The sequence below is a fragment of the Saccopteryx leptura genome, chromosome 6, assembly GCF_036850995.1.
Source record: "Saccopteryx leptura isolate mSacLep1 chromosome 6, mSacLep1_pri_phased_curated, whole genome shotgun sequence".
Taxonomy (NCBI): Eukaryota; Metazoa; Chordata; class Mammalia; order Chiroptera; family Emballonuridae; genus Saccopteryx; species Saccopteryx leptura.
Window position 1 is genome coordinate 168,537,354 of NC_089508.1, and position 12,722 is coordinate 168,550,075.

The 12,722-nt window shown below is 48.0% G+C and overlaps 1 protein-coding gene across 6 annotated transcripts in view; it reads right to left on the reverse strand.

Annotated features, from left to right (window-relative positions):
- Positions 1-8,944: 8,944 nt before the first annotated feature.
- PPP2R2B (protein phosphatase 2 regulatory subunit Bbeta) overlaps positions 8,945-12,722 on the reverse strand; it is a 443,356-nt gene continuing 439,578 nt past the window's right edge. For all 6 annotated transcript variants that reach the window (XM_066342763.1, XM_066342764.1, XM_066342762.1 and 3 more), the window contains 2 exons: positions 12,520-12,611; positions 8,945-9,677 (listed from right to left, as the gene is read on the reverse strand). In XM_066342763.1, coding sequence (XP_066198860.1) covers positions 9,398-9,677; positions 12,520-12,611 — 372 coding nt within the window. In that variant the 3' untranslated portion in view covers positions 8,945-9,397. The remainder of the gene's footprint in view (positions 9,678-12,519; positions 12,612-12,722) is intronic.

Here is a 12,722-nt window from a genome sequence, read left to right on the forward strand (position 1 = left end):
TTCCCCTTTGATCCATTCCGGCTGACTGTACATGAGCCACCTGCACTTCGAGTTGGAAACCACTGTCTTAGATGAAATACGACTTTCAATTTTGCCACAGTCAGAGAGGCTGAAAGGGAAGATAAACTGGGGGGAGTCAAGTTTCTTTTTATTAACTTGGGCACGAAGAAGACGATCCGACCTCCACACCTCACAAGTTCCCCACCAACCTGGTGTGTGTGGGGGGCCAGCCACCTCCCTCCCTTTTACTGGGGTGCCTGCCTCTCCGCCGCCCACAGAGCCTCCCCTTCTATGTTGTGGACTCCCCGGCAAATGAAAATGCCAATCTTCTCGCATCCCTGTCTTGTTTTATTAGGCCGGGGCTCAGCTTTGACTGTTTTCTTGGGGGGTGGGGGGGATGGGTTGGCTTTCTCCTAAGAGCATCTGGGGTACAGGTTTGCCTCACCTCTTGCTTTCAAGTGGGCGGGTTGAAAGTAATAGCTCCTGTCACTCCCCTTAGCCTTGTTATGGGGAATATTTAGTGCTGGAGCGGGACGTGGGGTAATATCTTGGATGTGATAATGTTGCTCCTTGCATCAGTGAACATGGTATTGATTGCGAGCTGTCAGCCTTCCGGCATGCTTTGCAGGGTCCCAGAAGACTAACTACCGCTGGGACGGTAATGCATCAGGCAGGAACACGTGCTGTATTAACTCGGGCTGCAACCTGAGCTCCGTCACTTGCTCTTAACATAGCTCACTGGCTCTTCATTTTTTTTTTTTTTTCTTTTTAATTCCTTGACTCTTCTGGGCAGTCCTGTGATGCTACAGCCCAGGTCCCCCGTGAGTCAAACTCCTGATAGCACTCTGCTCATCCTGCAGGTTTCCTGAGGGCAGAGGCTGGGCCTGTCTTCCTCACTCATTCATTTGTTCACTCCTTCAGCAAAGATTTATTGAGCAACTACTATGAGCCAGACACTTCTCTTATGCTCTGGGGATACACAAGTAGGCTATATACCTTGGGCCTCACAGAACATAGGGTGGTCAGGAAAGGCTTCTTGAAGGAGGTGACCCTTGAGCTGAGTTTATCACTGTATCCTCTGTGCCCATACCATACAGATTGGCTAAGTTAGGGAACCCACAATTTCTCAGTTATGTGGCTCCTAGCCTAGCTAGTGGAGGATCCCCAGTGTGTGAACCTCACTAGGGTCATGCATTTTTTAAAAAAGATTTTTTTTTTCATTTGAGAGAGGAAAGAGAGAGAGAGAAAGAGAAGGAGAGAGAGAAGGGAGACACAAGGGGGGAAGGAGCAGGAAGCATCAACTCCCATATGTGCCTTGACCGGAGAAGCCCAGGGTTTTGAACTTGCGACCTCAGCATTCCAGGTCAACGCTTTATCTACTGCGCCACCACAGGTCAGGCCATGCATTATTATTTCTTGTATCATGTATTATCGTTCCTTTACCTTATGTTCCCTTCTCTCTGTTGGTCTGCATTCCTGTTTCGTTTTGTTTTTAACTAGTCAGCTCTATGAGAATATTGTCAATTTCTTAAACATACCAGGTGCTTTTTCTGCTTTTTCATATCATTATCTCAGCGGCTGGAATGCTCTTTTCCTTTCTCTTCGCCTGGACAATGCAGCGTACTTAACTTCAGGTTCTACCTCAGGAGCCCCTGTCTGGGGGAGGGTGTGCCTCCTGCCCCTCTGGCCCCCAGGCACATGCCACGCCTTTTCACAGAGCTAGGAGAACAGCAAGAAACTTGCCTTGGGTGATGATTGTTGGCCACACACCATTCTAAGAGTTTTATGACGGTAAATTGTTCAGTCCTCACAGTGATTTTATGAGATCAGTGTCAATTGTATCCTTAAGGATGCGGAGATGCAGAAAGGTTAAGGACCTTGCCAAGAACTCAGCCTATGAGTGGTAGAGCTCCGATGTCAACCCAGGCAAGAGCCCTGGGCTCCACCACATTCTGCTGTTCACATCGCCTGTGAGTTTGCCTGTAGCCCCCGACAGTGTAATCTCTGGGGGGATAGGAACTGTCCCTGCTCGCCCAGCCCATGCTGGCGCAGGGCTTGGCAGGCAGTACACAATCAATCACTAAATGCTTCAGGAGTGAATGAATGAAGGCATTCCTGAATGTTACCCACCTGAGCGACCAGAGCGCCACCTGCTGCTTCTCCTTTGCTAAAGAGGCAGCCCATTCCCTCACGTCTACTCTGGCCTCCATGGGGTAGTCTTTGACCCCCACATGAACAATGCTCTGGGTGGGAGGGAGCATATCAGTCAACCAGGGCACGAAGTGTATTAAAGTGGCCGGCTTCACTTCTCTGTGGTATCCGGGTTTCGGCATGAGGGTGACTTCTAGAGGAATGCTCTGTCTACTCTCGCTCAACCCGAATACAGCCGACCAGGCGAGGGGCTCTGAGATGGGTCAGCAGGAAGGGCTTCAGCCGTAGCTGTCATTCTGAGAGACCAAGGTTAACTTGACAGGGACTTGGGGTTAGGGAGTGGATTGGGAATTTGGCAGTCGCTAAACACACGGTCTGGCCTGGCAGGGATCATTATTTTGACAGCGTTCATGGCAGGAATCGGCAGAGGCAGCGGATCACCTTGTTGGACCACCTGCAGTTTAGCCAATGGGGCGTGGAAGACCTAAATTGGGGGACAGTTAAACACTAATAATGTCAGGGTCAGGGGTTGGAGACCTCTGTGAGCCACTTGACTTCACTCTCTGCTTTCGTGACAGAACAAATTTGTATTTCTGGTCAGCTGTCAGGCAATATTTGGTCACAGAGAGGTGGTCTGTTTGTGAGTAGTCTCCTCACTATTTGAAAGAGACAAGATGTGGCTGCACATTACCGGTCCCTGTGATGGAAGAGGTCCGGGACTGGGAGAGGACAGATCTAGACCGGACTCGTGGCTGTGTCACTGGGACTGTGTCATTTAACCCTTTTGAGCCTGTTTCTCAGTTCTAAGAATGGGATAATATATTTATTCATCAGGTAATTGTAATATTAAAAACTGCTAGCCCAATGCCTGTCACATAACATGTCTAGATGCTGTGCTTTTATTCTGTTTATTTTATATTTAAGTGTGGTAGTACCTGGACACAGGGGCTTAGTAAATGTTTGTTATTGGATGAACAAAGAAAGAGGGGCCAGCCCTGTTCTTGCAAATTGAAACAGTGTTTCTAATCAAATCAAAGAAACAATCCTTTCCTGCCTGTGCTGCCTCCATTCTTGCTTCATTCAGAACCTCACCTGCGATGCTGTGTCTGCTGGAAACACTGTTGCATCTTTTGTCTGGTGAGTGATTTGCTTTAAAACTCTGCTTAGATGTCACTTATTCTGAGAAACTTTTTTCCTCTCAGTCCTGATTAACCATTTCTTTCTCTCTCTCTTTTTTTTTTTTGTATTTTTCTGAAGCTGGAAATGGGGAGGCAGTCAGACAGACTCCCGCATGCGCCCGACTGGGATCCACCTGGCATGCCCACCAGGGGGCGATGCTCCGCCCATCTGGGGCGTAGCTCCGCTGCAACCAGAGTCACCCTAGCACCTGAGGCAGAGGCCATAGAGCCATCCTCAGCGCCCGGGCCAACCTTGCTCCAATGGAGCCTTGGCTGCAGGAGGGGAAGAGAGAGACAGAGGAAGGAGAAGGGGAGGGGTGGAGAAGCAGATGGGCGCTTCTCCTGTGTGCCCAGGCCAGGAATCAAACCCGGGACTCCTGCACGCCAGGCCGACGCTCTACCACTGAGCAAACTGGCCAGGGCCAACCATTTCTTTCTCTGTACTATTTCTGCACTCCGTGCAGACCTCGTTGGACTGGGAAGTAGATTTGCAGCATACACATCGCTCCTATCCGGCCATCAGCCCCTGCAGGGCAAGGACCAGTGGCTTACACATCTCAGTACCGCAGCCCCTGCGTGGGCCCGGTTGCCTGACTGGTGCTGCTCCACGAATATTTGATGCTGATAAACTAGAGTCATTAGTGGGACTTATTTTCTAATCAGAAACTTCCATCTCTATCTCTCTATTTGTTTTTATCTCTCTATATAAAGTGTGAGATGGAGGATAAAAGATAAGGGTTTTGACCAAAATGTCTGGATATCTCACTGTGAGCAGTGGCAAATTAGTCAAGTTATGTAATTCCTCTCAGTTTATCTGTAAAATGGGAACAATCATAGCATCTGCATCCAGAGTTTTGAGGGTAAATGAATTAACACATGTGAAATTTGTAGGAATAAAGCCCGGCCCATAATAAACACTCAATACATGTTAGCTACTCTTATATGTTATTATTATTGTTATTCTAAAGAGTTTTCCTTATAAAATAATTTACTGATTGATTTTAGAGAGAGGAATGGTTGCGGGTGGTTGTGGAGGTGGGGAGACAGAAACATCGATCTGTTCCTGTGTGTGCCCTGACCAGGGACAGGACCTGCAACCTTTGCATGTCGGGGCACTGCTGAGCTCCTGGCCACGGTGCCACTATTGGATATTAGAAACAGCATTTTAAGAGCTCTAGAGTCAGAATCCTTGAGTTGGAGAACCTGGCTCCATCTCTTACTGGCTGTGTGCCCTTCCCCAGGGTGCCATCTTGAGCCTGCTCCCTCATTGCAAGGTGGAAATAATGCTGGCACGAACCCCACAGGGCGAAGGGACACAGAGCCTGAGAAATCACTAGCAGGTCCTCAGGGAGTGATGTGGCTGTCATTATTACTTTACGGGGCTTTACACTTATCAAAGCAGTGGTAAGTCAATACATTTCTTGTGGCCCTCACAATAATTCTGCGAGCTTGGGACAGACGGCTTTCTGATCTTTTTTTTAGGCGGCATGACCGATGTAGGGACTGAATGGCTTGCCTACGCTTCTTAGTGATAGACGTAGCAGTGGAGCCGGGAGCAGGACCCTCTGTTTTCTGTCGCCTGGTTCCATGTTCTTTCCGTGACCAGGCAAGTCCCTTCCATGAAGCTGTTCCCGAGATGTGACTTAGAAGTCCAGGGGGATGAGATGGCGCATCAAGACTCAGGCTGCAGAATGTTTCCAGTGGTGAGTCAGGGCGCGCGGTGTCTCTGGGGCATTGTCTGCCACAGCCTCATGTGTATGTGTCTATACTGGAAGAGGGCAAACTAGGAAGAGGCCCCTCATTCGGGATGTGTCCAGCACACTGGGCTCTGCAGGCAGTCAGCGGAGGGACTGAAAAAGGACCTGAGGAGCGATGGTGGGGAGGGTAGGAGGGAAGTTTTAGGCTAGTTCTTTGCGAGTTTGAAAGAAGGGAAATGACAGCCTCCCACATTCTCAGCGAGTGAGTATTCCAGGGTCTAAATCAGGGGTCCCCAAACTTTTTACACAGGGGGCCAGTTCACTGTCCCTCAGACCGTTGGAGGGCCGGACTATAAAAAAAAACTATGAACAAATCCCTATGCACACTGCACATATCTTATTTTAAAGTAAAAAAACAAAACAAAACGGGAACAAATACAATATTTAAAATAAAAAACAAGTAAATTTAAATCAACAAACTGACCAGTATTTCAATGGGAACTATGGGTTTGCTTTTGGCTAATGAGATGGTCAATGTGCTCCTCTCAATGACCACCAATGAAAGAGGTGCTTCTTCCAGAAGTGCGGCGGGGGCCGGATAAATGGCCTCAGGGGGCCGCATGCGGCCCGCGGGCCATAGTTTGGGGACCCCTGGTCTCAATGTATCATAACGGGCCCTGGGATGCTCAGAAGGAATACAATGGAGCCAGCTGACTTCTTTCATCGAGTCGCTGAGCTAGAAGGATTTTAGCTTCGTCTGTCCTCCACCTGACAGTCGGTCTGCCTTACGCATGCTGGTTGCCTCATGCACGTTGATGAGGTTAATTGCAAGACCAGTGAGAGGTTTAGAGAGGCATTATTTTTTTCTCAATTGAAAAGGCAGAGCCCAGACACTCAGGAGTTAAGCCAACGGGTCCCTGCCGCCCCTTCGCTGTGTGGCCCACAGCTTCATGCTCTCTGCGTCTTCCTCTCTCGTTTCTTCCAACTCGCCTTCCCCCTCTGGGTAAGAGAGCATGCCTGTCTGCCCCAGCTCAGCTTTCCAATTGCTTGTTTTCGCACAGCAGGGACTGACTGCTGCACTTATGGTGATTTTTTAAATTTTTGCTATTATTTTTTTATCATCAGACTTTCTTTGAGTCAACAATGTTTTCACAAGGCTGTCCATAAGGGACAAGGCGATTCCCCCCCTTTGTAGGTCGACTCAGTACAGCTGTTCCGTGTAAAAACAAAAGTCCACGACCAGATTATTTATCTTTTGGTCATAAATGCTGATTTATTTACAGGTGCCGTTTTCAGACTACCATTATAAACTTGGGATAAAATATGTGTATTTTAGTAAAGGCTCAGCATTCGACGTCAGGGTCCTTGGAAGAGTCACTCACGTGTCCCACCCTTTGGGTGTACGGCCTCTCTCCCAGAGCATGTAGGGTAATTTGAACCAAAGCTCAGGAAGCCGTGGCTCCCAGTCAAGTGACACTCTCCTGGGTAAGCTGATGGCTTGCAGGACACAGCAGGGCAGGCTTCTTAGAGTCGAACAAGCTGTTGAAAAGGTGGCAAGTCGACTTCCAAGTAGCTTTCGGTGTCAGCTGGAAAAGAGACTAATTTGCAGGTGCTACCGACTAAGAGCATCTCCAGCACTGGGCAGAAGGAGGTGGCAGTGGGAAAACACCCATGTCGATGCCTGGCACGAGACAGGGAACTGGTGAAAGGTGGAGGTGGTGATCGCTGCCTGAGGTCTGCCCCGTGTTCTGACGCATCCTCTGTACAGGGGAAAGGAGAGGACGCTGCTCCGAGGTCTTGGCAAATTCCTCCCACTCTGGATCGCACTGTACATAATGTGCTGAGGGTGGTAGACCATTGCAGGGGCTTTTCTGTGGGGTCCGCATAGACTTCAGGGGCCTGTGAACCCAATAAAACCAGGACCCAAATCGTTTATGTATGTGTTCGGGGCAGAACTCTTGACTCCGATATGTGACGGAGACACTCTGATGCCTCCAAAGCTCCGGTGTCCTGTGAGGTCAGCTCCGCAGGGTCCCAGCACTTGGTAAGCATGCTGCTGGTGTTCCCAAGACGCTTGTAGGTGGTGCATGGGGCATGTTCACTATGTCAAGGGTATGTGGCTATTTTAATGTTAGAAAAAATAACTAGTACATTGAAACTGACATTTTCTGAATAGCATTTTTTTTTTGGAGGAGGCTGTCTTGCTTTTAAAAAAGGTGACTTAGATAAATGTTAAATGAGTCATTGTACAGAGGTGGGTTGACACTCAAGTTTGAGACACCATGATCTCCTCCAGTCCCCACCTGGTATGAATAGGAGCTGAGTCTCTGAGAAACAGAGGAAAGGCCATTGAGGGAAGTGAGTGTACGTAGGGCTATAACCCACTGGTCCACCTGTGTATCCTGACATCACAATTCTGTGTGAGCTGAAGAAATTTCTGACACTCTTTCCAGTCTCCTCCATGGATGTTGCCAAAGTCAGGCCAGGGGTCCTGCTCAGAGACCCCCCCCCCCCACACCCCACCCAGGGTCCCTCTGTGCAGGGAAGATGAGAAACTTGGAGAAGAAAGCTATGTCTTCGACGGCACACTTTGTCCCACTTGGAGATGTACTTTTTTATATTATAACAGTTCTGAAATTGGGCTGGGTCTTACAAAATTCTATTCACTTGAGTAGACAGCTATTTCCTTGCCCAAAGGCTGTTATTAAATGGATAGTAGTTTCGCGTTGGAATATGATTCTTTCACTATTTCTTTTTCCTCCACCAAAACAAATTACACTTGAAAGCTGGGCCTTCTAATAAATACACTCACTGAAGGAAAATTCTTCTGTAAAAGAAAAATTCTCATCTTAAGCCATTCCCTACCCACTAAATGGAAGTTAAGGGAAATGAGTCACCATGACAGGTTACAGTGACAGTGAGCCCAGACCCAGCTTTCTGGGTGTGTCCCGCCTCTTCTTGAAGCCTCCTATTCAAATCGATAAGCCCTTTGAATTCACCGTGTCTCCTTCCCAGAGGTACATATGGCACACAGAACCTCCTGGAAGTTTACTCTTCAGCTTGGGGAAAGGATGAACCCGCCTCCCCAGGTTCAAGCAGACTTCACTCCAGTGTCACACCTTTTCCATTCCCCATATTCCCCCCCCCTCTTTTTTTTTCTCAGAGAGCCCTCTGGTCTATCTTTCCAGATGGTGAGGTTGGGGAGGGTTAGAAATGCTTGAGTAGATGTTACACATCAGCATTTTTAGTGGCTGTGTTCGTTCTGGCTATAGCAGAGATGAATGCATGGTTACTTTGGGTTACTGAACCCAGGAAGAGGCGAGGAGACCCGCACAGGAGACACCCTTGGAAAGGACAGGGCCGCCTTTCTCAGGGAGCCAGGAGTAGTTCCCAGCGGGCTCCAACTGCCTGCTTCATTTAGAACGCCAGGTCAGAAGCAACCAGGACCCAGCCTGCAGAAGTCAGTGGAATAAATAAACTGGAAAAGGGTGGAGAAAGAGAGAGCCAGGGAACGTGGAAGTAGGTGGATTAGAGGGAGCTCTTTGAAATGACAAAAAGTAAGAGTTACAGAGCAGCAGGGAGTCCGGCTCCATGTGGCCTTGCCAAGCCAGTTTGGGGACTAGCTAGGTAGAAGGTGTCCTCTTTATGCCCCTGAGGCATTCACAGGGTTTCCCAGCCAAATTCTCAGGCTGTTTCTATGGTGCTCACACACACACACACAAAAACAAAAAACAAAACCCAAACAGTATATCGGCATTGGTCCTTCCGTGTCCCCTTCATAGCCTCATGAGGTAAATCTCTGGCTCAAATAAAACTTAAAAAGAAAATGGCAAAAAGAAAAAAAAATTGATGTAGAGGCAGGAGATGCTGACCAGTTCTGGCTTTTCACAAAACAAAGGAGCATTTCTCTATAAAGAGTAGAGTAAACGGTGTTTATTTTTTTGTTTTTGTTGTTGTTGAGTTTTTCAATCAAAGGGAATGGCTTAATTAAAAAAAAACATCTCTTTTTGCTTTAAATACTACAGACAACCTCATTTTTATCTCAGCAGACACCTAGTAACAAAACACGGGACCCACCAGAGAAAACCGGGCAAGAAAAGCATCAGAAATTCAGATCAACTATGGAAGAATGGCTGTTAGCGGGCAGCTCTCAATTCTAAACAGAAATGTCCCGGGACCTATCGGTTTGGACAAAAGTTTCTCAGAACTGGGGATCTGGGAAAGTTGGACTCCTTTTAATTCTACCCCAGTTGTTTGCTGTGTCAGGAAATTAAAAGTCAATGCATCAAATGAAGACCCAAAGAAACATTTAAAAACGTGTTTGACTAGTATTCAGTATGTGAGATTATTAAGGGATAATAACTTGTCCTCCTAGTTAACCTTGTCCTGGAATATATATAGGTTATTTGTAGCCGCCACTGCTATAATATTTTCTGAAGGATGCCAAGCTGTATGCAAGATCTTTTTGCTAAAGTCCAGGCTGTCGACGCTGATCTCGTCTTTTCTCCGCTTGCCTCCCACACACACTTTCCGCGGTTTCAGGATAGCCCGGGGTTTGCTGTTTTCCCTCGAGGCCTCCAGGGTAACATCCCGCTTGGTGTTTCGGTCAAACATCCTGAAGAAGTTGTTGTAGGAGCCAGTCATGATGACACTGCAAGGCAGAGGGGAAGTAGGGAGCAGCTGAGTGCCGTGGAGAAAGGCTGTCTGTCACCCATCCCTGTGCTGTCTCCCTAGAGCAGGAGTCAGGAAACTTTTTGGCTGAGAGAGCCATGAATGCCACATATTTTAAAATGTAATTCCATGAGAGCCATACAATGACCTGTGTACGTTACGCATTATCCAATAAAAATTTGGTGTTGTCCTGGAGGACAGCTGTGATTGGCTCCAGCCACCTGCAACCATGAACATGAGCGGTAGGAAATGGATTGTAATACATGAGAATGTTTTATATTTTTAACGTTATTATTATTATTAAAGATTTGTCTGCGAGCCAGATGCAGCCATCAAAAGAGCCACATCTGGCTCACGAGCCATAGGTTCCCAACCCCTGCTCTAGAACAAACACCAAGCTGGCTTATGGCACCGTACAGTTTTGTTAAGAGCGAACACATATGCAAACAGGTTCTCGAGAGTGACTGCTGCCTGCCTTTGGAGTCACTGAGAACAACAAGCTGGGCTGGGCTTGGAAACAAGGATGTGGTCACCCTTCTTGTTAATTACTTCTGTGCCATACCTAGATTTCTTTCCATTCCTAGGCTTAGTGAAGGAGTGGTTTTAAGGACCCCAGCCCTGCCTTCCTGACCCTGGGATGGTGAGGCTAGAGCAAGGTTAGGAAAGCAGGAGCACTTCGGAAACAATGAAGCAGTGTGCCTATTGAAAGCTGACCTCCAAGGCGTTCTGGTGACACAGGGGACAAATGCTGAGGACAGCTCACTGACCCTGGTGTGTCCTCCCTCTGCTAAGCACTGGCTCCAAATTGGGCTTTTCATAATATAGATACTTATCTAAAATCTGGATGTCCTCATGGTCTCACTTGGGAAGAGAGTAAACACATTTCCATTTTGAAAGGATTTGGGATGAGGAAACAAGATTTTCTAGTGGACAGGGGGTGTCTGTATTTTGCAAGAGTTGTTCATGCTCGGGTGTGTGTGTGTGTGTGTGTGTGTGTGTGTGTGTGTGTGTGTGTCTACATTTGACCAGGAGAGCAGTGAATGCCCAAAGCCTCCTGGAAGCAAGGGGCTGAATCTTTTCTTAGTGGTGACAGGTTGGACATGGTGACAAGCTGAGGGGGAGACAGTGCTCCTGGTGTAACAGGCCTCAGTGGCTGACCTGGGAGAGGCTGGTGAGGGGGGCAGAGCACAGCGTCTCATCTGTTTTCTGTGACTCGGGTGTGTAGAGAGGAGGAGGCAGACGGACAAGATCGGATCACAGCCAAGGAGCACGTGTCAGGGTGCTCCGTCAGCAGTGCCGAGCGAGCCATGGAGGGTTTGATGTTGTTACTCTGGCCAGGAAGCGGATGCTGTGAAATGGGTCAGTGAGCGGGGTCTTTTCCCCTGACCTCTTACTTCAGCTCCGTTATCCCATAGAGGAGATTGACAGGTGGGAAGTGAGTGACGCGGCATCGTCACAATGCTAGTAAGTGACAAAGTCAGGCCTCCAACCCACATCTGCCTGACTCCAGGGCAAAAGCATTCAGCCGCGTGGCCTCACTGCCTCCCCCAACCACGACTCAGTTTGTTTCTAAATGGTATGAGAAAGTCTTTTTTGGTGGGGGGAAACCCTGAACCCTATCTGAATGGAGAATAACATTTTCCAATTTTGATGTTATGGACAGAAAGTTGATCTTAGGATTCAAGCTCCAAACTTGTTTCTCTTGGCTCTACTACTGACTGTGTGTGAACTGGGGTGGGTTACTGCACCTTGCTGAGCCTCAGTTTCCTCAACTGTAAAATGGGGATGATGAAAACACCTTTGTGGACTCATGGTCAAGATTACCTAACATAATGTGGGTGAAGGTTCCTGGGACACAGTAGCTAATAGTAAGTGTCATTTTTGCATCTAGAGTGAGTGGGGGGGGGGGATGAGAGTAATGACAACAAATATATAAATAATAATAAATATTTATAATTAATAATGTTAATAAGTAAATTATATAGATAAATAATAACGGAGTTGCGGCCAGCTTCTTGACCCCGTGGGAGCTTTGTTCATACATCACTGGTGCTTTGCCCTCCCCCCCCCCGTCCTACACCAGCTGGGGGGTGTGACTTGGGTCCTCTGCTGTGTGGTGATTCCTTCCAGCCCTGCTAAGCGGAGGGCTGTCAGCAAAACAAGGGACAGAGACGCATGCGATCTCCGTGTGCTTTGCCACGATCAAGTTTCCGTGCTTCTAAGTCACAGTGTTATTGTGGGAGCTCGTAGGCCCTGCTGAGTTCTCCTGGAAGTCAGAGCATCATCCATATTTGTCAAACTAAAAATGAACTATTGGGAGGTAATATGAAGTATTGTTGAAATCAAAGGCCTTAAAACAGTAATAAATCACGCTGAGGGAACGTGATAAATGGGGCCAGCTGGAATTCAGCTAATGAACCACGGGGCCTTTGGTCAGGTCTGCACTAGCAGCTTCAAGAAATAATTTCGATCTGGAGAATTTGCAGTCATGAGGACTATTCAGGCTGGAATTGCTGCTGGGTTATTAGCGATCTTCATTTTTAGGCATGTTGGCCTCACTCTGGGGGTGTACTGTGTGTAAAAGACAGGATTTTCTCGTTGATGTCAACTGGTCACCTGCGCTAGTCCTGAAAGAGGGTTCCAGGGTCTCAGGACCTCCTTCCCTTCTCTCCAGGCCTGACCACAGGCTCACCCGGTGACCCACACAAGGCATCCGGGCCTTGGGCCTGACTTTGACATCCCGTTGGCTGCACCCCACTGAAAATAAACCACCCAGGGCCTCCGCCTTTGGAAGGCTCCCCAAGCCACTGAGCCTTTCTTACCTGTCTGACCCATTCCACACACACTCGAATTTATCAAAAATGCAGTCATTTTCGTAGAGGGAGCATAGTTTGCTGCGGAGGTAGTCATGAACCTGAGGAAGAAACACATCAACAGGGTCAGTTGTTTTAAACATTGATGATTTCTGTGAATACCTTTGACGTGAGCTGTTAATGCTTTCAGTGTAGGCATTGGCCAGTTGGCT